Raw genomic sequence first — 27860 nt, forward strand, 5'->3', positions numbered from 1 at the left:
ATTTGTTAGCTTGCAAAAGAGCAAAATGTCAGATCTTTGGCAGCTCTTGACATCTTATTTACAGTATATTTTACTTAAGCATAAAGACAAAACAAGTCTAAACTTTAAAGCCTGATCTTCATAACATCATTAGGATTTGTATTAGTTAAATCATATTGCTCACTCCCTATAAGCAGGTTTTATGAAATCTGTATTTGTATATCTGTGTGGCCCAGAACAGTGTACTAGAGTTAAAAAGAAGCCAATGGTTTTGAAATCTAATTACAAACTTAATTCTGTGATGAAGAAAATATTAAACCAGATTTAATAACCTGTAATGCATTTTAGTTCAGCTAATTCTACCTGCTGAAATAAGAAGCGTTAGATAAAATGGATCTGAAAGATCCTTCAGGACAACCTGAAAAAGGTAGTCTAGCATTCATCCTTCAATAGTAGCAATGGATGAAGTAAGAATATTGTCTTTGGACACAATACTAGGTTCAAATTCTAGCTCTGCTGGCTGTTTGCTATGTAAACATGGTTACATAATGTAATCCCTCATGGCTTCAGTCTCAATTTATACAGTGAAGGCTAACATTAATACTGCTGGGGTTGCCACCTGCGGGTGTCTGTCCTGCAGACCCTCACTCAGTGATGGATGAATAAAGGTACATTGACACACAGATATTACGCTTTGCTAGTTCCACTGAGTGAGTGTGGCCACTTACAGACTCCCTGAAGAGTGCTATAAACAGTTGTGACCACCAGTGCCCACCTGCCAGTAAGACTCACATTATTTAGTAAAGTTTAATTGACAAAGGCTTGAGTCGATACCACTAGAGGCTGAAAGATTAAAGGACAAGTTCTGATGCCCAAAGGAAACACCATTAGTGGGTAATATCCCTGGTTGACCTACCCCTGACAGAGCTATCCAGTTCAAAGGTTAGTTTTAAGGCCACATGAGTAAACAAGTTAGTTAAACTCCCACATTCCTTTGTCTTTGCACCCTAATCTCTCTGGCTCCTGCAAAGAGACTGTGGCTGCCTTCAGCCAAGAACTGTAGAAAAAACGCTTAGGCTTTCCAAACGGATTTGAGACTATCTTCCATAACTTTCTCTAATATTTTTCCCTTAATATTATCGCTACCACCCTGAGGGAATTCCCGCACAGTATCACCATTATAGCGTTAAGATTAATAAATGTCTATGTGTAGCACCGTGCAGGGGCCTAAATGCACTTCTTAAGCTCTGTTACTCAGTCTTACTCAGGAAATCATCACAAGAGAGATTGCAGCTCACCTGTGGGAGGTCAGTACTGCAGCACAGCCTTCCCGAACCTCCTTCGTTATTGTTTGCCACAGGTAGCGCTTAGAGCAGGGATCCATCCCAGAGCTGGGCTCATCCTGAAGAAGATACAACACACAGTCATTGGCATTTGAAAAACACACACAGAAATATATGCAATGATATGGGAGGCCAAACCCTGGGTGAGAGAAAAATCTCTGCTCTGGCTCTAACAGGCACCTCTCCAACTGGCTTTGTTACACTCTCCTCAACAAAGCCAGAATGATAGGGAAATGTGAGAGAACAATGAGTGAGTGCCTGACTCCCCAGCCATGCAGCATGCTACCCAAGAGCTCCACTTCCTTCTTACCAAATCCAGAGAAATTCAAAAAAGAGATCAACATTATTTACATATAAAAAGAACCAAACAGAAACACTGAAGCAGAAAAATAAAATAAATGAAATAAAAAATACAATGGAGAACGCCAAAACCAAATTTGATCAAGCAGATAAAACAAATCTGTGAACTTGAAGGCAGATTATTTGAAAATATCCAGCCAAGGAAAAACAAACAAACAAAAATTATGAAAAAAAGCCTCCAGGGTTTATGGCACATTATCCAGACACTTAACTTTTTTTTTTTTTCAGGGGGGAAATAAAGAGTGTTTAATCATAGATAAGTGATACACTTACAAGAGAATCTAATCAGACCTGACAATCCTGCACATTCGAGATGGAGGCAAGCAGTTGGCATTGTGGAATTTGTGAGCAGTTCATAGGCCAATTGCCATCAGAGGCTCTATTCTTCAGAGAAATTTAGATACCATACAGTTTACAAGGACAGAATATCAAGTCTAGGGGAAAAAAATCATAGTTATAAGAACTATAACATGGACTATAGTTCCAAAAGGAAAGCAAGACTAGCTTATCAGGACTTGGGTATTCACAAATTAAAGCTAACTGATGAGTAGAAGGTGACAATGTTGAAATCCTTAGAATTAAATTGGGGAGGACCTAAATACTTCAGCACTGCCCTTAGAAACTGGGCAGAGCTTACTCTGGCAGATAAGAATCTAGAAACATCAACCGTAGGTAAAGAAAATAAACAAGATGAATGTTAGTGAACATCCAAAGTATTATAAAACAGAAAGGATTTGTGAATAACGCCCCATTGGTTGAATATTAAACTGGTCATGATAAAAATGTCTTCATTCTCCATCCTTTCAGGTAATTCCAAATTATATGCCATTCTAAATGCTGTTTTTCTGCAGAATCTTTATGTCTGGCCAAATAATGGCAAAGTAAATTAATATAATTGATATAACACTATATTGCAGACACTTAACTTTTACATTATGAGATTTACAAATAAAAGAGGGTGAGAAAATGGGGCAGCAGAATGTTTAGTAAAGAAATAATGGCTGGAACCCTACCAAATTTGGGTCAAGAGATAAACATTTGAAAACTTCATTTACATGAAGCTTAAAAATTCCCAAACAGCTTCAGCCTAAAGGATTATTCACTGAGATACACAACAATCAAACTATCAAAAATAAAAAACAGAATTTTCACAGCAACAAGAGGGAAAAAAAGGCTCATTACATACATCCACAAGGCTATCAGTGGATTTTTCAGAAGAAACCTTGAGAACTGGGAAAGAGTGGGCTGATATATTCAAAGTGCCAAAAGAAAAAAATCCTGCCAAATCAGAAAACTTTACCTACTTTACCCAGCAAAGCTGCCCTTCAGAAATAAAGAAGAGATAAAGAATTTCCCAAACAAAAGCTGAAGGAGTTTATTGACATAGTACCTGCCTTATAAAAATGCTTTAAATAAAATTTTAAAATGCTGTAAATAAAATTTTAAAAAGGGAGTTCTTCAAAACAAAATAAAAGGATTCTAATTAGCAACATGAAATTCTAAAACTCACAGTATACAGCCAATTCAGCATACTTTAATGCTTTAATGTTGGTGTGTAAATCAATTATAACATTCAGATTAAACGACAAAAAATATTAAAAATAACTAAAGCTACAACAATTTTTTAATGGAAACACAATCTAAAGAGCTGCAAACTGTGACATCTAAAACATAAAATAAGATGGGTGGAAGTAAAAGTGTAGTTTTTTTTTAATGTTATGTAAGTTCTGTTACTATCAGGTTAAAAATAAGGCTTTTGTAACTATAAGATGTTTTATGTAGATTCATGGTAACTACAAATAAAAAACCTGTAGTAGATGTGCATGCACACACACACACACACAGAAATGAATCAAGGCATATCAATACAAAAAAATATCAAATTAAATGAAAAACAGTAATAGAGGGATAAAAGAATAAATGACTTTATGAATAGCCAGAAAACAATTAACAAAATGTCAAGAGTATGTTCTTACCTATTAATAATTACATTAAATGCGAATAGACAACATTTGCCAATCAAAAGACATAAAGTGAATGAATCAATAAAAAACCAAGATCCAACCTTATGCTGTTTACAACAGACTTAGTACAGTTTTTAGGATACAAATAGACTGAGTGTGAAACAATTGGTAAAGATATTCCAAGCAAATGATGACCCAGAGGGCATGTTTATCTATATTTTATGTCAGACAAAATACACTTTAAGTCAAAAACTGTAAAAAGAGAAAAATACAATGTAAAATGGTCAATTTATTATAAAATGATAAAAGGGTAATTATAAATAGACATGCACTCAACACTAGAGTAATTATATGTGTAATGCAAAGATTAACAGAACTGAAGGGAATAAAAGACAAAGTACAATAAGAATAGGGGAGTTCAAGGCTCCACTTTCAATGATACATTGATTAACCAAGACAGAAAATTATTAAGGAAGCAATGTACTTGAACTACACTTTAGACTAAATGAACCTAACAGCCATACACAGAACATCCCACCCAACGGTAGCAGAATGCACATTCTTCCCCAGCACATATAAAATACAGGGCAGGCCATATGTTAGGCCGCAAAACAAGCCTAGTCTAAACAATTTAAAAAATTGACATCATATCCAGTATCACTTCAGACCACAATGGTATGATACTAGAAATTAATAAGGAGGAAAAACTGGAAAATTCACAAATACATGTAAATAAAAAAAAAAAAAACACACTCCTCAATGACAAAGGGGTCAAATATAAAATTAAAAAGAAAATTTTAAAAAATACATTAATAAGGAGGAAAACTGGAAAATTCACAAATACATGTAAATTAACAATGCACTTCTGAACAATCAATGGATCAAAAGTGAAATTAAAATGAAAATTATAAAATACATGTATCTTGAGACAAACGAATATGGAAACAAAACAAAACTTATGGGATGAAGTAAAAGCAGGTTTGAGGAAGAAGTCACCAACATTAAGATAAAATAAAGATTTCAAATAAATATCCTACCTTTACAGCTGAAGAAACTGGATAAATAAATGAACTAAGCCCAAAGTTAGCAGAAATAAGAAAATAATGAAAAGCCATATATCAGAAGTCCACAGCTAACATCATATTCAACAGTGAAAAGCTAAAAACTTGTAATCTAAGAACAGCTGAAGCAACTGGATAAAGAAATGAACTAAGCTTAAAGTTGGCAGAAATAAGAAAATAATAAAAGGTCATATATCATAAGTCCATAGCTAACATCATGAATTCAACAATGAAAAGCTAAAAACTTCTAAGAAGAACAAGACAAGGATGCCCACTCTAGACACTTCTACTCAACGTAATACTAGAAATCCTAACCAGAGCAATTAATCAAGACAAAGAAAAGGCCTCCAAATCAAAAAGGAAGAAGTAAAATTATCTTTTCAAAAAGCATGATCTAATATACAGAAAACACTATAGACTCCACCAAAAATTCCATTAGAATTAATAAACAAATTTAATAACATCATATTATACAAAATCAACCTACAAATATCAATTGTGCTTCCATAAAATAACAGTGAAGTCAGAAAAGGAAATTTAAGACAATTTCGTTTACAATAAGATCAAAAAGAATAAAATACTTAGGAATAATTATAACAAAAGAAGTAAAAGATTTGTATACTGAAAACTATAACATTTTGATTAAAGAAATTAAAGACAATAAATGGAGTGCTATCCATGTACATGGACTAAAAGAGTTAATATTTTTAAAATGCTCATGTTACCCAAAGCAATCTACAGACTAAGTACTATTCCTATAATTCCATTAGCATTTTTCACAGAAATAGAAGTCCAGAACACTAAAATCTGTAAAGAAAAAAAAGAGGAAGAAGAAAGAAAAGAAAAGAAAAGAAAAGAAAAGAAAAGAAAAGAAAAGAAAAGAGAAAGAAAGAAAGAAAGAAAGAAAGAAAGAAAGAAAGAAAGAAAGAAAGAAAAAGAAAGAAAGAAAGAAAAAGAAAGAAAGAAAGAAAGAAAGAAAGAAAGAAAGAAAGAAAGAAAGAAAGAAAGAAAGAAAGAAAGAAAGGAAGGAAGGAAGGGAGAGAAAGGAAGGGAAGGAAAAGGAAAGGAAAGGAAGGAAGAAAGAAAGAAAGGAAAGAAAGAAAAAAGAACCAAAAGAACCACAATTAGCTAAAGAAATTAAGCAAGAAGGACAGTTCTGGAGGCTTCACATTTCCTAATTTCAAAATATACTACTATCCCATTGTAATTTTGAAAATATGGTACAGGTATAAAAACAGACATATAGACCCATAGAAAAAAATAGCCCAGAAATAAACCCACACACATATAGTCAATTAATCTTTGACAAATACACCAAAATTAAAACTGGGAAAAGGACAACCTCTTGCTTTGGGAAAACTCAGTATCTACATGAAAAAATTAAAACTGGGTCCTTATCTTATACCATACACAAAAAATAAGTGAAAATGTATTAAAGGCTTAAACATAAGATCAGAAGCCATAAAACTTGTAGGAAAAAAAAACAAAAACTATAACAAAGCTCCTTGAAATGTTTTTCTGTTTGTTTTTTTAAATAAGATACCAAAAAACAGGAAACAGAAGCAAACATAAAGTGAGACTATTTCAAACTAAAGAAGTTTCTGTACAAGAAACAAAAATATCAACAAAACAGGCAAACTACAAAGAGGGATAAAATATTTGCAACCATATATTCAATATATGCAACCATATCTTCAATAAGAATTCCATATGTAGACTATATGGAATTCACAAAACTAAACAGCAAAATAATAATTAAAAATGGACAAAAAACTTGAACAGGCTTTTCTCAAAAGAAGACATGTAAATGGCCAGCAGGTATAGGAAAAGATGCTCAACATTATTAATCATCAGGGAAATGATAATAAAAACCACAATGAGATATCATCTTATACTTGTTAGAATGGCTATTGTAAAAAGGACAGAAGATAACCAGCACTGGCAAGGATTTGGAGAAAAGTGAATCCTTATACACAATTGGTGGGAATGTAAATGTACATATATTATGGAAAACAGGGTGGAGATTCCTCTACAAATTAAAAATACCACTACCATATGATCCAGTAATCCCACTTCTGTTGTATATCCCCCCAAAAATAAAATCAATACCTGGAAGAGGTATCTGCACTGCCATATTCATTACAACATTATTTACAAAAGCCAAGATACAGAAACAACCTAAGCATCTCTAAGTGGATAAATAGGAAAAGAAAATTCTCTCTCTCTCTTTCTCTCTCTCTCCTCTCTCTTTTTTTTTCTCTCTCTCCCCTTCTCTACCTCCTTCTCTCCCTCCCACTCCCTCTGTGAATGTGTGTCTGTGTAATGGAATATTATATATTATTCTGCCTGAAAAATAAGAAAATCCTGCCATTTTTCAACAACATAGGTGAATCTGGAGGACATCATGCCAAGCATAAAGTGAAATAAGCCATGCATGGAAAAGCACTACTTCTTAATGAAATATAAAAAAAAGTTGAACTCATAGGAACTTTTGAAAATAGAAAGGCGCAAGCCTGCAGAAATGGGGATATGCTGGTCAAAGGGCAGAAAATTCCAGTTATACAGAACAAACAAGTTCTGGAGACCTAATATACAACATATAGGGCTGCCATAGTTTGGATGTTTTGACCCCTACAGAATTCATGTTAAAACTCAATCTCCGATGAAACAGTATTGAGAGGTGTGCTCTTTTGGAAATGGACAAGTTTATGAGGTTAAGGGACCTTGTAAAAAGACCTGATGAAGGACATTCACCACTTTTTGCCCTTCTGACTTCTGCCTTGTGAGGACACAGTATTCCCCTCCTGTGGAGGGAGCAGGGTTCAAGGGGTCATCCTGAAAGCAGAGTTGGCAGCCTCAGCAGACACCTGAACCTGGCAACGCCTTAATCCTGGACTTCCCAGACTCCAAAACTCAAATTTCTGTTCTCTGTTCTTTATAAATCATCCAGTCTGTTACAGCAGCACAGTAGAGTAAGACAGGGATTGTGGGTAACAATGCTGTATCACGTATTTGAAATTGGCTAAGAGGGTAGATATTAAGTGTTCTCATACTACACAGGAAAAAGGTGGCAATTATATGAGGTGATCAATATGTTAATTAGTTTGCTTGTAGTCATCACTTCACAATGTTTATATCAAAACACATATTGAATTAATATACAATATTTATTAATTAATTATACCTCCATAAAACTGGGAGGTGGGGAATTGGTCTATATTTTCACGTCAGGTTGCTTTTCCTTCATGATCTGGCTAGGTAAGCCAACCTTGATGTTTTTAAAATGAATTTTAAGCCTCCATGAAATATTAGAATGATATCCCCTAGGAAGACATATGACAGCAGAAAAAGGCTTCATTTATTTAGCAAAATCAAATAAATTGATATTTCTTAGAACTTGAAACTTTCTCCTTCAGTAGACACCAAAGCATTTCTTATATGAACCACTTTTAGAGAAATCTTGCCAAACTGCAAGATGTATTTCTGTGCTTTTATTAGCCAGGGAGTACTAAACACATATTTCTTAAGAGCTTAGGGTCATAAACTTCCCCAAGGAAAGAAACAGATGGGAAGCAGTAGGGGTTGGGGTAGAGGCACTGAACAAGAAAATAAATACCTAGTCTTTTCTGCAAATCAAGCAATATATGTATACTAGTTATAAAAATAAGTAAATAAAAGGTGTGATCACACAATGCTCAGTACCAGAGTTGGATGCGTAAGTTTACATTTTCCTGATTCCCCCCTTGATGTCAGCTCTGAGAGACACTTCTATTCTCTCTGTTGAGAACTTCAAAGGCCCAGCAACAAATCTCTTTCACCTAATTCTCTGAACAGTAACCATCCTCTTAGTCACAAATGGTTACTGTGGTTTACCGTGTACTGGACACTGGGCTATATGTTTAATGTAGTTTATTTCATTTACTGCTTACAATGACTCCATGAGACAGACACTATTATCAGGACAATTTTCAGATGACAAGGAAGCAGGTATAGAACACACAAGGCCAAGTGTCGGGAGACTCCAGAACCAAATTCAATGCATATCAGTCAGACTCCAGAATCCCCACCTTGACCACTATGCCACAGGTTTTGGCATTCATGGGAATATGAGAGCAAGGATGTATCAAAGAAAAGAATGTCAGGGTCTCCAGTGAGCCAGGTCATGGCTGTAGAGCACAGGCCCCTTTATCCAACTGAGGAGGTGCATTGTAAGAGGCTGGGCATAGGGAAATTCTGCAGAAAGTAATGAACGCCCTCATCTTGTTAACTACTCAACATAATCCTGCCTCATGTTGAAAAAAAAAGGTAATTTGTAAACTTCAGGATTGTGGAAATGGTAGTTTTATTATCAGATTCCAGAATATTAAACTACACAATAGTCCAGGATTTGGACATTGCAAAAGCAAATTTACGACACATAAAAAGAATATTTAGATGAGTTTCCAGGAGACAACAAGCAAACGATGACCATTTTCTGACACAGACCTTCTCCATCCCATTTACTACCCCACTAAAAGGGTGTATTCATTTGATGGAGAAAGGTAATAAAAGGAATCTGTTTTGTTTTCCAAGCTTTTTGACTCCCCCCAGACTCTCGACTGGTGTGAAGCCCAAGGGTGCACTCTAGTGATAAGAATCCAATTTATGGCACGTAACAATAGCCTTTATTTACTGTTTCAATGGCAATACTTGTATTAACAATTATCGCTGTTTTTTGAAATGCCAGACAATTAACTCCGTTTCTTGACAGTTGTTGCCCCTAATTAACGCTTTGATTCATTCGAATCAAGTTAATTGCAGTTCCCAGGTTGATTACAGACCACCTGTCTCAAGACCATTGCATCTACTCTACACTCTTGCTGGAGTTTTCTTCCCTACTCTCAATATCACATCTTTCACTTTCAACACCCATCTTCAAGATTCACCATGATCAGTTTCACTGCTGCTGTGATAAACATACATCTGTACACAGAAAAAGACTTAAAAGCAATATTCTAGAGGAAAACATAATTGGTTTTCAGATTACAGATGAATTCTAATAATCTTTTAAAACACTGTTTTAATGTCAAGATTGTATAGAATTTTCAACTTGTTAAATACAAGCAAATCTAGCAAAAGATAAACGTTCTATTTCTTTAAAATTCAAACGATGTTTGGGAAATGCTGACTTCTGGCAAAACAGTTTATTAGTTCGATGAACCAGCTTTGCAAGTCCTGAAGTTACCTCCCAGAAAAACTCTTAAAGTCAGTTAAAATCAGTTTATAAATCCATATGCAATGTGTCTTATTCCAAGACATTGACATATTGCTGATATTTCCACTACTCACCAATAAAAGAATGTCAGGTTTCCCCACCAAGGCCAGGGCTGTAGAGAGTTTCCGCTTGGTTCCCCCACTATAGGTGGCCACAGGTTTGTCCGCGTGGGCTTCAAGGTGTAAGCGCCTAATGAGGTCTCCAGCAACCTGTAAGAGAGGAATGTCTATGTGCACACTGCCATTCACCAAAGTGTCCACCAGACACCTCGTCTCCGTCCTGACTCCTGCTTCTTCCTCCCACTAACCCTGCCCAACATCACACATACAATCAGGTATATCTCCTGAAACATCCCCGTTCACCATGTAGGCAGTCATTGAGAGTGAACAGGTGGGAGTTTTCTGTAGCTGGAGACAGATATCTAAGTAATGGTCAGAATAATCACATCTGGAGTTCAGGGAGCAGGGTGGGCAAAAAACACACTCAAGGTTGGAGGTGCAGATAAATATCCACGTTGAGGTGAGCAGAGAAGGGTATGCCAAAAAGAAAACTGAGAAGGAAATAAATGGGAATGAAACTAATAGGCAGAGGTGTCAAAACTTCAAGGGAGGAGACAACTGAGGTAGAAAATTATTTTTTATTATTTTAATTTTTTTATTTTAGATTCAGGGGGTCTATGTGCAGGTTTGTTACATGGGTATATTATGTGATGCTGATGTTTGGGTTTCTAATGATCCATCACCCAAATAGTGAGCACAGTGCCCAACAGGCAGTTTTTCACCCCGTGTCCCATGCCTTGCCTCCACACTTTTGGATTCCCATGTGTCTACTGTTGCCATCTTTGTGTCCACGTGTACTCAATGTTATGTCCCCCCTATAAATGAGAACACATGGTATCTGGTATTGTGTTCCTATGTTAATTTGCTTAGGAAGATGCCTCCAGCTTCAACCATGCTGCTGCAAAGGATGTGATTTTGTTTTTATGGCTGGAGGGAATTTTCAATATTAACACAAGGAAGGAAATGTCTCTTTGACACTGAGAAGCCACTCTTTATGTTTGCAAGTTCAGAGTTTGGTTTATAAAGTAACTAGAGGTGGGGAAGAGAATGGGGGCATGTTTCTTATTTACAATGGCTGAAAAACATTTTACTAAGCCCCAAAGATGGTGGCAGCATTTACCAAACCTCCCCCTCCCAGCCACAGGGGAGCGAATTCAGACTGTATCCAAGAGCCTGGTGTTCACAGCTCCTTTATTCTTCCCTGCCTTCCATCTTATCCCACATCCTTGAAGGTCCAGCCCATATTTCCCCTCAGAAAATGTAACTGTCGCTTCTTCTGTGTGGTATATGTGTCCCCTCTTCTGTGTATTGTATGTGTCTATAGAACACTTTTATTTAGTGTTTCCCATTGTGATTTATACCACACTATATTTTCTGTTTCAGTTCTGTCTCCTGTGCTGGATTAGTTCTTCCTGATGTCTAAGGTAAGCAACTTTTTGTTTCCAACTCAGTGTAATTTTAAAATTTTGCAAACAATTTTATTTAACTCTTGTGACCATAGAGGTATTAATATAAATTCATTTTTCGATATCATCATATAGCCAAATTGACCAAGATCACATCTTAATTCAAATTTAGGAGAAGAGTGAAAACTTCTATAGGTCTATGAAGATGGGTTAATAATTGTGAATCCCAAATAACTGAATAAAACATGAATTCAAACTAATGCGTATTCTCTTTTTGACAAGTGCATAAAAGTTAGGATAACAACAAGGATAATGAAGTGTTAAGAACCTCTACAAATATTAGGATAATCATGCCTCCCAATAAAATCTTTCAACAGAAATTGTTATATGGCTTTATTTGTGCCACCTCAAAATAGATCACAAATGAATGAAGTGGCTCAAGGACTGGTCTTATGGTAAAATAGCATAATTCTAGGAAACGCAGATTTCAAGGCCCAAAAGATACATAAAGATGAAATATTTAATCTCCTACTATCTGCCAAAGATTATCTCAAGGCCGGTAGTTTGTCTTATTGAAAGTAAAATCATTTTCCCCAGAATGTTTTATATGAATCATCCCTTTTCCTGGCTCCATTCAAACCAATTATTTCAATTATCACAAGTTGAATAAAAATTCATTTAAGCAAATTTTAAAATATCAAGATAAATTATTTTATTCATCATAAGCCAACAAACACAAAGGGAAGGGCCATAAAATCGAAGAAATACAGGTGCCTGGCATTTCCGAAATTAAAGAGATAAAAGAAGTAGTAATGTATCTTCATCCAAATTTTTCTCAAAGAAGAATGGCCAAGAAATGTAAATCAGTGCTAGGTAAACACTCATATGGGAGATGAAGGAAGGGAACCACGGAGGCTTCCTGGCAAATAAGGTGCATGTCCACATAAAAGAGAAGAAAAGTAAGAGCAAGGTAGACCCTGTTAGAAAGATTTATTTGTCAGAAAAAAGCCAATGCAGTCCTTACTTTATAACATCTATATGTTCTTGGAAACCACTTTAGCCGAATCAACATTTAATGAAACCAATTTTACCATAAGCTGATTGGTAGAAACGAGAGTTAAGTTCCTATGGCATATTTCTGGTCACAAAAACATCTCCAAACTTCTAAATAAAAATAACCCTTCTAATAGCGAACACTGAAATAAATGTGAGCTAAAAACATGATTTACCCAATTATTCTAGTTCAGGGTTGAGGGTGGTTGGAGCCTATCCTGGAATCTCAGGGCACAAGGCAGGAACCAGCTCGGGAGAGCATGCCATTCTATCACAGGGTACACTCACTCACCCACATACACTCATCCACATGGGCTCAATGTAGATGCACCAAAGAAACTAATGTACACAGCTTTGGGACATGAGAGAAAACAAGCGTACCCAGAGAAAATGTATGCAGACCTGGGAAAGCGTGCAAACTCCTCTCTGACAGTGGTACTGGCAGAAATCAATTTTACTTTTCCCATCATTGTAATAAAACAATGTTGAACTAAACAACCCTATTTAGGGACCTGCTGTACTGACAGTGGTGAGGCTGGCAAAAGTGACAAATTGTGAAAGTGATTCTTTTGGTTATGTTTAGATCTATAATTATTACAAGAAAAAGAGAATGAAAATGTGTGTGTGTGTGTGTGTGTGTGTGCATGTATTAGAAACACATTTTTAGTTACTCTCATCCATGTTACTCAAAGTTTAGCAATACACAAATGAAAGCTGATAAACTGACAAATGAAAAAAAAAAACAATAATACAAGCACCTGGTTCTGGAGAAATGCACCTGAGAATGCAAGATACATTTTAAATGAACTTGCCAAATTATTATTGCATATTTTTATGAAGTTAGGAAACATATGCCATGTTTTCCCAATTTCACAAAAGGTTAAACGTTACAGCCTGCAAATTCTGGATTAGTTAACCATAGGAAGGATTCCAGAGTATACAGGAACAAATGTATAGTTTGATCCAATGTTTTCTAAATGTCATGTTGTCAGAAAATAACTGAAGATAGCCTAATAAGAAGTATTTTGCTACAGTCTTTTCTGTACTCAGCACTACTGTCAAAGTAATGGCAAAAGCAATGCCTTAGCAATCCTGGCTGACAAAATATGCCTAAAATCACAAAATGTCAAAAGTTCACAGAATCTCTCCCTGCAGTTTGGTATTTTTCTCTCATGGAGCTCTAGAAGTTGCACCGCACATAAGGCAAGAGATTGGGAAGCATTCATTTTGAGATGCATTTGTTTTGAGATGCATTTGAACGGAAACTGCATTGGGATGCATATTCTCAGGGCTTATTCATGTTTGGCACATAATAGGGCTTCTATCCATATCATTGGAGCCAAAATAAATCGCCCGGAGATTCACACGTGCATCTGTTGGACTCCAAGGCCAAAGTGTTTCTACTAGAACACATAATGAACAGGTCAACATTTTCCGTGAGATTAAAGATCAAACTGAGCAGTAAAGTAGGAAGAGGGAACCAAGGATTTCAGATGGAATTGTTTTCTCCTGGCCCTTCCTCAGGATGACCTCCTTTCCCCATTCCTGCTATCTTATAACTTCTAGCTCCTTCTAGCTAAACTGTGTGAATGGAGGAAAACTTAAAGATGAAAGACACAATAGGGATATTCCCTGGTAGGGATGCACAGGTATTAATAAAACTAAGATGATGAGGGGCCATACCTCTTCTATACCAGGGAGAATTAAAATGCAGAATTCGCCAAATCTCTTCCCAATTAGAAGTATTGTTTGTTTTTTTTTTTTTTTTTTTTTTTTTTTTGGTATGACACTAACATTGAAACTACCTAGTATGATCAACTTTTACACATTTTCTCTAGCATCCCAGACTATGTAGCCCTTATCTCTTGCATGATTTGGTAATAACCAAATGATAGAACTTCATGTAAAATTTTTCATCAGGTTAATTAAATTCAGGCTCAAATATGTACACTGCATAAAACTGTGCAGTGTAAATCATGGGAAAATTGAAAATCATTATGTTAACTTGACGAACCTAATTTCAAGCTTTATCAAGTGGCATCTTATTCTTACCTTGTCTAACTTTTGAAAGGTTGGAGAAGTGAGTAATTTGACCATACACAGAAATGACCAGCAAGTGGAGCACAGGTGAGCTGGCTCAGCCAAGGCATGGGCTCCGAGGGTCCCAGGGAGGGAGGAGAAGGGGCTATGAGGCTGAACAAAGGAGTCTTCCACTAGAATCATAGAGCATACAATGGTAGCTGTCCATGTTACAATGAAAATAGATGGCAGCCTGAAGGAAACAACCAAGGTGAGCAGCAGATATGTCTAAAGATTACCCCCATATCTATGAGTTCTGAAAACCTGGAGGTGAAGCATACATGCCGAGCCCAACTCCAGCCCAATGGAAAGCCAATCAGCAGGAGGAGCTCCATGTTAGAGAAGTCATGCACTAACCCCACACAGTTCCCACTTCTTTGGCCACCACAGGGGTATTAAAAATAAGACTGAACTGTTGATACCACCAGGAATTCCATCTTATACAACAAACAACATGAATAAACTAAATGTCAGAGTAATGTCTTAAGAACTTGTACCCTGGAGCTGGTTTATATTTTTTCAAAGCAAAACCTTGCCAAATACTAGCCATGTGAATGTGGGTAAGTTGCCTAATTTCTCTGGTGTCTCAGTTTTCCTGTGTCTCTGTGTCTCAATTAAACTGTGTCTAATTCTCAGTTTCTTAAGAGGAAATAAGCATCTACTTCATACAGTTGCTGTAAGATACTTAGAACAGAACCTGACATGTAATAAATACTGAAAGATAAAACTATTGTTTTCCATTATTTTATAATAATTCTTTCTGGTCATCTTGTGATAAGTACCTCAGAATGGATATGCCTGTTCTATAACTTAAATATTCCCCAAATACACAGGAGACAGAATTTTTCCAGAAAAGGAGCTAACTCCTTTGGGAACAGATGCAAAAGTGTGTTGACATCTTAGAAACAAGAGCAAGTTGCAATACTGTCTGTCAAATCAGTTTCAGCTTTTACAAACGAAACGAAGCTAGTTCCTAATTGGTTACCATTTAAATAAATTTTCTTGGTAGAACAGCTCAGAAAAACAAAATTGTAAGATAGCTGAGTATCAAGACACAATTGCCCTGAAGGACAGAAAGCACCAATCCTTACTATATTAATGAGAGCTTTTTCATAAGCACGTTTCCGTCGAAAAACAAAGGCACCAGCTTAACGCCTTTGCCAAGAACCCGCCTCTTTCATCAAAAACTAACAAGGAGGAGCGGACAGAGATGAACACTGATTAAAAATTGAGCCAACAATTAGTCCTGGAGTCCAGTAACTGTTCAACTACAACGCAGGTCTCTGTGAAGTGGTCATTTATCTTTGCTTTATTAAGATGGGCGATGGGAAAAGGGACCAGAGTCTTTACAATGAGGTGCAGGCATTCTACTTAGTTTCATTTAAAGTTAGAAGCATAAGAAACAATGGCTGACAGATTATATAAACACAACAGAGAATGTATGTTCATGGACCAGCAAAGGTGAAGGCTATTAGTCTTATCTCCTGTGAGTCCTAGAATGTTCCGTCTCCCACAGAATCGAATTGTAAATACATCATAGAAGCCACTTATTTCTGCTTCTAGTTCAGAATCCAGAAATCCAATGAGCACGCACCCCAGACTTTCTATAATGAGGTGCAGAAAAGGTAAAAATGTGTTTAAATAACTGCAATTTTGGTGGCTCACGGTACAACGTCCTAAGCTGTCAATCAAAGCTGTCTGCTCTGCTTCGCTGACCTCTCCTCATACAGGGGAAGTGGCATCTGTCTCTTGCTCTCTCACTGCTCCACCTGCCTCACTCCTGTCACAGGCAGTGATGCGGGGCATGGGGGATATGGGATCTGCAGTTTCTGCCACTCCTTCATTTCCCTAAGGCCACCTAGAAAGGAATCCCCTGGCAGGGAAATCTGTCTATCCACTCTGTCCATCAGGAAGTCACGGACAGGAAATCTGTCCATCAGGAAGTCAACCCTTCCAACGATTCCACACATATTTTGTGCCCACTCCTTCATAAGCCCTGAAAATACAGAGTTTATATTTCTTCCTGAATACAAATAGTTCAGTAAATGTAAAAAGTCTTTAGAGAGAAAAAAACAGCAAGCAGGATACAAAGCTATAAATGATGTATTTATGCTTTAACTTCTACTACATGACTGCCTCACACAGATACATTTCAAACATAATGTAAATAAGGCAAATATATTTAACGTTTTCTTCAGTATAATTATATTGAAAAATCTCTTGCAGGTAAGTTTATCTGATACTACAGTTCCTTCTCCTCATAGGGTGAGAGAGCTCCCTTGGAGCCAGAGGTGGCCATTAAGCATTCCTCAATGGGTCCCTTTATCTATAAGACCCTAGGGACATTTACCTCAGGGATGCACTGCGTTGGAATCCCGCGTAAGCTACAGTAATAATGGAGATGTTCCCAACCAGTCAGAAGCTCATCCAGGGCATCCTGCTGTGGACAGTAGCCAATGAGCATGCCTGCAGCGCCAGCAGAAGACAGGTCCACGGTGTCTCTGCAGAGAGAAGCAGCACAAGCTGAGAACAGCAACTTCCCAAACTGGCATCACCCCATTTTTAAAATGCTGCTCATCAGTAACAAGCCCACAGAAGTTTATTTAAAACAATTAGTTCATCTCACAAGAATAGGTTCAATTCATGAGAAATAAAGGATACAAGAAGTCACCCCAAAATATGCCTCTTTGGCATATGGATTATTTTGACCTAAAGGCAAATGAGAACTAGAAGACACAGGAAAAGCTCTTTACCTCTCCTTAACTGCCTAAAAACTGAGTATAAATGTCTTCCTTTGAAAAGGAAATTCACATTTACAAAGTAAATTTTCATTTGTAAAGATGTCTCCCTACCAGAAAGAGAGCTACTTTGCCAGATAACTCTGAACTGGAGAGACTCTTATCTGCAACCCTTCAATTAGGGTTGAATTAGAGACAACCCTAATTTACCATACACTTTCTCCCGTCACTTTCCCATAGCTGGCATCCCCTGCCCAGATCCCCAAATCCTTTTTCCCTTGTTTAGCCTTATAGGGTACATAAGCCTCAATCACCTGGCCAGCTACTTGAGTTTTATTTTTTGTGTGAAACTCCTGTAAATTAATACATATTAATAAGAAAATAAAAGTTTGAACATAAACTGCTTTATTTTCTTATTAATATGTATTGCTGAATCAGATGGAAAGACTATATTTAGTTTTATAAGATTCTGCCAAACTGTCAGCCAAAGTGGTTATACCATTTTGAATTCCCATCAGCAGAAAATGAGAGTTTCTATTGCTCCACATTATTGTCAACATTTGGTATTGTCTGTGTTTTGTATTTTATTCATTCTATTAGGTATATAGATGTATTACATTGTTGCTTTAATTTGCAATTATCCAATGACAAATGATGTTGAGCATCTTATCATGAACTTATTTGCATCTGTCTTCTTTGGCGAGACATCTGTTCACATCTTTTGCCCATGTTTTAACTGTGTGTTTTCTTATTGTTTAATTTTAAGGATTCTTTGTGTATTTTGTATACAAGTCTTTTATGAGACATGGGCCTGCAAAAAAAATTTTTTCCCAGCTATGGATTGACTTTTTAATCTCTCAACAGTGTCTTTTACAGAGCAGAAATACACTTTAATGAAGTCAAACTTACCAACATTTTCTTTTATGGATCATGCTTTTGATATTGTATCTAAAAAGCTATTGTCAAATCCAAGGTCACCTAGATTTTCTCCTATGTTATTTTCTAGAACTTTTATAATTTGCATTTTACAGTCAGGTCGTAGGTCTGCTTGGAGTTCATTTCTGTCACAGGTATAAGTTAAGTTCCCAGGCTGATTGTGTGGCACGTGGACGACCATTTGTTTGGCACCATTTGTTGCACAGATGATTATTTCCCCACATGATTGCCTTTGTTCTTTTGCCATCTATCAGTTGACTGCATTGGTGTGGGACTAGCTCTGGGAATTAGTGTGCCTTTATAGTAAATTTTGAAGTCAGGTAATGTCATTCTTTAGATTTTTTTCTTCTTCCATACTGTGTTGCCTATCACGGATCTTAATTTCCTTCATTTTAGTTCCTATTGCATCCATATTTTCCTGTCTTTCAAATTTAGCTAGTACGTGTGTTATGAAAGTTTCCACATTTATATCAGAAAATTTAAGCCTTTAAGTCATTAGAGTATCAACTGTTAAAAAAGCATTCCCTTATACTTAAATAATAAAATATTCATGTATAATTTTTAGTTACAATCTTGACATAGTGCTCCAGTCAGTTTTTGTACCATAATTATTCTGATGCATTATTGTTTATGCATTCTCGTAAGGAGAGCAAGATTGCCAGAAGAAAATACAGAATATCCACTTACATTTGTAATTCAGATAGACAGTGAATAAATGTCAAGTGTAAGTATGTACCGCAAAATGTTTATATGTGTTATGCAAAAAAAAAAAAGTCTACTAGAAATTCAAGTTTCAAGTATTGTCTGTATAAGGGAATATTTATAAATGTTAATGTATATATTATCTATGGCTTCAAACATACCATCCATGTGCTATATTATCCTTGTGCTTTATTATCAGAATTGAAGCTAAAATGGGAGTCGTTTTCAATAGCCCATAAAACAATGGAACAGCTGGATAAAATGCAGAAAAATCTATTTAAAGACTAGGAATTAAAGATTCAAATCCCAAAAAGAAGAAAAACTCACGGAGATGAGACATGTGTTTTGTTTGTTTTTCCTTGAAGTATTAGTCACACATAAAATGAGAAAGAAGTAGTGATACTATGGAGAAAGTGACTGCTAAAAGGCAAAGGAGGCAAACAAAGCTGTTATTAGTCTTCAGAAGAGAGGAAAATTGAGGTTCAGGGCTACCACAGCAGATAGGACTTGAGGGGCCAAAATCCAGAGGGAGGAAAGTAAGAGAAACTCTGTAACTACAGGTGTCTCATTCTTGAAATGTTCATTAATGTATGAGCAATGCAGGCCTATAACTGAAGAAGGAAATCAAGACACAACTCTAAGAATCTAACAAGTAAGTAAACTGTCATTAAGCAGACATTCAGGTTTTGGGACTCTGGTAAATAACCATGGCTTTTAATAAGGGCCACTCAACAGCGAAGCCAAAGGAAATACAAAAAAATAGACCAGCTCTTTAAAAAAATAATAAGATCATCTCATTTTCTGAGATAAATTTTCTGAGACAAATTTATCTATTCTAATTCCATATCAAAGATAAATAGAATTCTCTTTGAAGGAAAACAGAATCATCCAGAGTCTCTAAATGTTTTCATTCAATCAAACTTTATCAGTTATTATGGGTTGAATTATGTCCCACCCAAAATAATAATAATAGCAATAATAATAATCATGTTAGACTCCTAACTCCCCATACCTTGGAGTATGACCTTATTTGAAGATAACACGTCACAGGGAAAATCTAATTCAAATGAGCCTACTATGGTGGGCCCTAATCTGGTATGACTGATGTCCTTTAAAAAGGGAAAATATGGACACAGACACATACATAGAGGGAAGCCTACATAAACACAGAGAGAGAAGATAGCCATTTATAAGCCAAGGAGACAGGCCTGGAGCAGATCCCTCCCACACAGCAGTCAGTAAGAACTAACGCTGGCAAGAGCTTGATCTCAGACTTCAAGCCTCTAGAAGCATGAGAGAGTAAATTTTCCTGGTTTAAGCCACTAAGTTTGTGTTTTGTTGTTCTTGTTGTTGCTTTGTGATGGAGTCTCACTCTGTAGCTAAGGCTGGAGTGCAGTGGTGCAGTCACAGCTCACTGCAGCCTCAAACTCCTGGGCTCCAGCAATCCTCCCATCTCAGCTTCCCAAGTAGCTTAGACTGCACACATGCACCACCAGGCCTGCCTAATTAAACATTTGTTGTTGTTGTTGTTTTGCTTTGTTTTGTAGAGATGGAGTCTTGCTATGTTGCCCAGGCTGGTCTCAAACTCCTAGCCTCAAATGATCCTCCCACCTTAACTTCCCAAAGCACTACTAGGATTACAGGCATGAGCCACTGCTTAAAGCCAATGGTATATTTTTACAGTAGTCCTAAGAAATGAATACATCAATCATTTTAAAAACTGAGATAAAAAACAAATTAAAAAACCCCACAAATGATACAGATATTGGAGTTATCTGACAGAGATTTTAACATAGTTTAATTAATAAATGAACAAAAAGGAGGAAAAAGAGGTGAATTACATCAGAAAACTGAAATCTATATTAAAAATAAAATAAAAATTTTAGAGCTGGAAAGTTATAACAAGCAAAATTAAGACAGTAATAGAGTACTTTAAACACAGTAATATATAGAAACATTAATATAATTTGATAAAATACCAATTTCAAAAATACTAACAATATCACTTAAGATAGATATTAAAAATAAAATGTTAGTATATGATACACCAAATTTCTACATAGAAATGTAATAATTTAGATGGAATAGAAAAATTCCTTAAAATACAACATACCAAAAAAAGAGGAAATAGCCTCAAAATTTCTAATTCAAAAAAGACACTGAATCATTAAAATTGTTTTTAAAATTCAGACCCAAAGGCATTCATTAGAGCATTCTTTGAAATATATATGTAAAAATTACATGGATCATACTATTCTGGGAACTAGAAAGGCTGGAAACAATTTTCAAGTTACTTATTGAGGCCATTATTCATTGACAATTAAACCCGGCAAATGCGTTACAATAAGTAAAATCACAAGATAATTTCTCATAATAGTCATCACAAAATTTTAATAATTATTACTCAATTAAATCAAGTGATATATAAAAGGGGTATTAACACTTGACCAAGTCAATGTTATCCATGAATTCAATATTTTTAAAGTAAAATTCAAAAATTATTTAATGTGACATAGTATACTAAAAGTATAAAGAAAAGATGAGAAAAAATAGTAAAATGTTAAAATTTTATTGCTTATAAAAATAACTGTGCATCTAGTCCCAACTACTAGAAGGCTGAAGCAAAAAGATAACTTGAGCCCTGATGTTTGAAGCTGTGGTGAGCTATGATCATGCTACTGTACTCCAGCCTAGGTGACAGAGCAAGACCCTGTCTCTAAATACATTTTTTAATAAAAATAAACAAATAAAAGTAAAAACTTGAAAAAAAAGCTACAAGCCAGAAAGAGAAATATAAAAGAATTTTCTTAATTTGATTTTTAAAAGTATGTATGCCAAGACCATAGAAACTATATATTATGTTAATAATAAAAATTTACTTTTATTTATTTTTTTTGAGACAGTTTCACTCCATCACGTAGGCTGGAATGCAGTGGCATGATCTCGACTCACTGCAAGCTCTGCCTTCAGGGTTCAAACAATTCTCATGCCTCAGCCTCGCAAGTAGCTGGGATTACATGCATGTGCCACCAGGCCCAGCTAATTTTTTTAAATTATTAGTTTTAGTAGAGATGGGGTTTTGCCACATTAGGAAGGCTGGTGTTGAACTCCTAATCTTAAGTGATCCACCCACCTCAGCCTCCCACAATGTTGGGATTACAGATATGAGCCACTGTACCCAGCCTATGTTAATCTTAAAATATTTAAAGTCTTCCCTTCATATCAAAAACAAAAGTAAAGTCCCCATTACCACTTCTTCTATTTAACATTGTAATGTCAGTGCTGGCCAGTACAATAAGGCAAGTAAAAGAAAGTTTTAAAGATTGAAAGAAAATAATAATGTTGCATATGTTCAGGAATGAGATCCTTATGTGTATAATATATACAAAAAATATATATACCTAGACAAATCATAATCAAACTGTTGAAGGCTTCAGACAAAGGGAGAATCATGACAGCAATGAGAGAATGACTCATAATGCACAAAAAGTCTCCAGGAAGCTTAGTAGTTGCTTTCTTAATAGACATCACAGAGGCCAGAACACAGTAAGGATGGCATACACAAAGTGTTGAAAGGTTAAAAGAAAAAAAAAAAAAGCTAGCCTAGAAGTCTATATCAAAGAAGAAATGACTATCTTTTAAAATTGAATGAGAGATTAAGATATTCACAGCTCAACAAAAACTGAGAGACTTTGTTGTTGGTGGAACTGCCTCAAAAATACTAAAGGAAGTCCTTAAGCTGAAATGAAAAGTATTAACAATAACATGAATCCACATAATGACATAAAACAAAAAGCACTGGTTAAGATTACTGATTAAAGAAATATAAATGACAAAATAAATGTACATGTTGCTTGTAATCCCTTTTTTAATTTTAGTTAAATGCACTTTTATAATAGAATAATTTAAAAATCAATGCTGACGAGCACACAATCTATAAAAATGTAATTTGCAATATTAATAGCATAAATGGGAGAGGAGCTATATAGAAACACAGTTTTATAAATTGTTGAAATAAGTGGGTATTCATCTAAATTAGAGGATTTTAACTCAAAATGTTAGTTACAATCCCCAGGAAAACTGCTAAGAAAATAACTCGCAAAAATATACAGCAAAAAAACACAATAAGGACTTAAAATGTTGTTCTAGAAAATACTTATCTAGCACAAAAGATGGCAGTAATAGAAGAAAAGAGGAATGAAAAATATAGAGGAAATATAGAAAGCAAATAGTAAAATGGTGAAACCCAATCCTACTATCTCAGAAATTAGATTATTTAGCTCATTTACATTTAATGTAATTACCACATAATTATGAATTAATTTTACCATTTAACACATTCATAGATTGGATTTTTTAAATGATTGAACTGTATGCTGTATGCTGTCTATAAAATATGCACTTTAGAAGTCACAAATAGTTTAAAAGTAAAAGGACGCCAAAAGATATATAATGAAATCAGTATCCAAAAGAGAGCTGAGGTGGTTCTACTAATGTAAAACAAAATAGCCTTGAAGAAAATATTGTTACTAAAAACAAAACAAAAAAATCGTATAACAATAAAAGGATCAATTCCTTAGGAAGACAGACTAATCGTAAAAACATATGAGGCCTCACAACACACAAAGCAAATGCTGACAGCATTAAAGGGAGAAATAGACAATTCAACAATAATAGAAAGTTTAATACACCATATTCAATATTTCCTAGAATAACTATGCTAGAAGATCAACAAAAATATATGAGATTGGAACAACACAACAGAACTAGACCTAAGCAACTATAGAGACTCAGAACTCTCCATCCAAAATGAGCAGAATGCACATTCTTCTCATATATATATATATATATATATATATGCACATAGATATAAGAAATTCTCCAGTATAGAACAAATGTGTGGCTATATTTTTAAAAAAAAAAAAAAAAAAAAAAAAAAAAAACTTAATAGCTGAGTGCAGTGGTACAAGCCTGTAATTCCTGCACTTTGGCAGGCCAAGGTAGGTGGGTCACTTTAGGTCAGAAGTTCAAGACCAGCCTGGTGAAAAATACTCTCTACTAAAAATGCAAAAATTAGCCAGGCATGGTGGCAGATGCCTGTAATGCCAGCTCCTTAGAAGGCTGGGGCAGGAGAATCACTAGAATGAGAGAGGTGGAGGCTGCAGTGAGCCAAGATAATGCCACTGCACTCCAACCTGGGTGAAAGAGCAAGATTCCATTAAAAAAAAAAAAAAAAAAACCCTCAATAAATGAAAAGAAGTTAAATCATACAGAGTATGTTCTTTGACTACAATGGACTGAAATATTAAAAGCCAATACAGAAGCAAATTTTGGGAAATCCCAAATGTGTAGAAATTAAACAACATACTCCTTCGTAATCAATGGGTCAAAGAAGAAATAAAAAAGAAAATTAGAAAATACTTTGAAATGAATGAAAATAAAAACACAACATACCAAAACATGGTATTCAGCTACAAAGGTGCATAAAGAGAAAGATATAGCTGTAATATCTGTATTATTTTTCTAAACGTAGATGTCAGAACAATAACCTAGGCATTTACATTAAGAAATTAGAAAAAGTAAAGCAAACTAAGCCTAAAAAAAACAGAATGAAGAAAATAATAATGATTTGAGCAGAAGTAAATAAAACAGGGAAGAAAAAATAATAATGAAAATAGACTCAAAACGTGATTCTTTAAAATCAATGAACCCTACAAACTCAGTTACATTTACCAACAAAAGGGAACAAAAATATTAAAATTACTAAAATAAGAAATAAAACATTTCTACCAATCTTAAATAAATGGAAAATTTTTTAAGTAAATAGTCCAAATATTCATATGCCAAAATCCTAAGAAATTTAGAAAACATGGACAAATTCCTAGAAAGACACAAACTATTGAAAGTGATCAAATAAGAAAAAGAAAATCTAAACAGATCCACAAGTAAAGATGCTGAATTAGCAATTATGATAAAAAAGAATAGAAATACTGCCAAAAACCTTTTCATAAATAAAAATCCAGTACCAACTGGTTTCACTGGTTAGTTCTACCACACATTTAAAGATGAATTAACACTAACGTTTCTAGACTGTTTCAAAAAGTAGAAGAGAAAAAAAATTCCCAAACTAATTAAGGTCAGTATCATCCTGATACCATAACCAGATATGACAGAAAACTATATAATGGTATTTCTTATGAACAGATGTTTAAAAATCCTCAACAAAATACAAGTAAATCTAATCCAACCCATATAAAGAGAAATAGGCACTATGCTCAAGTATAATTAACTCCAGGAATTTAAAGTTGGTTTAATATCTAAAAATCAATCATGTGTTGATTATACCAATTATCTATACTATGGTAATAAAATGCAAAAACCACATATCTCATTAAATACAGAAAAGGAATTTGACAAAGTCCAATACTTTTTTATAATAAAACAGTAAAAGAATTCGAGATAAAAGGAAATTACTGTATGAACCTATTTATATGGAATTTCCAGGATATTCAAATCCATAAAGATAGAAAGTAGATTAATGGTTGATGAAGACTGGTGAGGTGGGGGGAAGCAATAGGGAATGACTGCTAATTGGCATAAGGTTTCTTTTCAAAGGAATGAAAACGTTCTAAAATTAGATAGTGGAAATTATTGTACAGCTTTATGAATACGGTAAAAATCACTGAACTGTTACATTTAAAAAAGTGTAAATTTCATGGTATGTGAATTATATCTTAGTTAATCAAAACGCTACCAGTATTTACAAAAGCTAAACACACACGTGCTCTATGGAAGCAATTTCATTTCTATGTGTATCAGGATTTGTTCATAACAAATGGCAGTCAATATTAATAAAAATAAAATTATTGTAACATGTGACAATATAAATGCATTTCACAAATATGACTTTTAGGAAAAAATCACTCATGTAAAAATACAAACTGTATGATCCCATTTATATAAAATTCACCACCAAGTAAAACTAACCTATGGTAATAAAAGCAAACCAGAATAGTGTTTGAGTTAAACAGGGTCATCAGGGGAGTTTCTCAGGGGTCTGCCAAAGGTCTCTCTCCTGATGATAGTTATAAAAGTTTGTCAACTCATATATTTATGATTTATGACTATTATATATCTCATTGTTTAAGTTGATATTTTTTAAATGTTGGTAATCTCCACACATTAATTCATAAATCATCTAGCACAAATTTTCATGTTTACAAAGGTTTTACATAAGTTGTGCTAAAATTTGTTTGAATGGTCTCCTACCAACTACTCCCCAATCTTAATGAGCTCTATGACAATTTAAAGACATATAATACAGATTTTAAACATTGTAAAACATATAAAGATATGGAATACATATTCAAATATTCTTTGCCTTCCATTCTCTGCACTGGCCAAGGTCCATACTCATTTTTTCTACTCAATATCTTTCAACTTCAAAACAGGAATTATAGCACTCTGGGAATACAGGGATTCAACAATGGAAAAGGTCTTTCTGCCTTCAAAGCAGCACATCATCCAGCTGAATGAATGCTGCCTAATTTTTAATTGCTTAAGTTATATTTTTAAACTAAGGGCATGACTTCATAATGGAAACAAATGCAGAACCTTTTCTTTCACTTTCAGAGCAGGGTATCTTCTGCATGCTGTACAATTAAAACATTTGCTTTGCAGTTAGTGGAAATCACCTCACTCAACTTTTGCACAGAGTATATGTATTAATTCTGTAGATTTTATTAAGCATTGATGTCTATCACTATAGGCAGTTTGGTAGAATGTTTGCAGAGAGGATCCAGGGTGTGCTAGACCACAGGAGAGGTCGGTATTCAGAGAGTATATTAAAGACATGTTAAGACAAACGGTACCGTGATTTCCTGTGCTCTATTTTATTAGCTTAAATATCTGCTGCTCTGTGAATAGCTAAATTTCTTTATTTGAATTTTGAGGAAAATAAGAATCTATGAAGACCAACCTGACAAGTAAGTTTAAGTGAACAGGACCCATTTTCCATGGTGTCTTATTATAATCCAGTAGGAAGCAGTAAGTGGGTACAGCCTTGTGCAGATTTGCATACAGAAGGAGGTCATATGATAATAAAGCTTTTCAGTATGGCAAGAGTTTAATATCTAAACCAGAGCTCATTCTGACTGACCTAGAAGAAGTGAGCTCATCTATATAAATCTTCTAATCTATCTCTGTGAGATGCTAACCAACACCTCCTTAATCAAAATCACTGTCAATCATATTGATATTATTAGAAAATGCTCACATCCATTTTACAGCTTCCATATATTTGCATTTCAGTTATCTTAACCGAACAGTGAAAGTCATAACTGTAGGCTTTATGCTTCAGCACCACTTGGAAAGGCAAGAAATTTTTTGTGCTGGGTCTGACACAAAAGTGAGCTTCAAGTGGTTTTTGTCATGATGCACCTTGACCAGATGTTTCTCTCCCTTTAGTTAATGACATAGCAGATCAAGAAATTTTGGAAATTAAATAAAATGTTTGAGCACTCTGAGGGGTCTTTGCCAAATCAAGAACCTTCTCACTGCAGGCATTTAATTTCCTTTAAATTATCAGCAGTCTGTAAAATGTGAAAGGAGGTCAATGAGAAACAAAACAGGTCCTGATCTGATTTGCTTTCCAGTTAGTATTTTAAATTCATTTGCTTCCAAACTGCTGAATTTTCTACTGCCACTGTCCACACTTTATTGCAAGGTTAACCTCCAATTTACCATTTACCCTTTCATCAAGTGACTGGATTCTGAATATATGATCTGTTTCTGTGTGTTAACAGGAACGTCACATGCTCCTGTCTGCTGGTCTTGTTGGCTCTTGGAGACAAGCCATCTGTTTTTAGGAGAAGGCCCTGAGCCTGTGACCCAAATCAAAGAAACTGAATCTAAAGACAGCTTCAGG

General features: G+C 35.1%; 1 protein-coding gene across 1 annotated transcript in view; it reads right to left on the bottom strand.

Annotated features, from left to right (window-relative positions):
* The window catches only part of ABCA13 (ATP binding cassette subfamily A member 13), a 424450-nt gene that overhangs the window by 37718 nt on the left and 358872 nt on the right, over window positions 1-27860 (bottom strand). Inside the window, 3 exon segments of the mRNA XM_032244250.1 lie at window positions 1278-1381; window positions 10036-10170; window positions 16909-17059. Coding sequence (XP_032100141.1) covers window positions 1278-1381; window positions 10036-10170; window positions 16909-17059 — 390 coding nt within the window.

The sequence above is a fragment of the Sapajus apella genome, unplaced genomic scaffold, assembly GCF_009761245.1.
Source record: "Sapajus apella isolate SASKATOON/1434 unplaced genomic scaffold, GSC_monkey_1.0 scaffold54, whole genome shotgun sequence".
Taxonomy (NCBI): domain Eukaryota; kingdom Metazoa; phylum Chordata; class Mammalia; order Primates; family Cebidae; genus Sapajus; species Sapajus apella.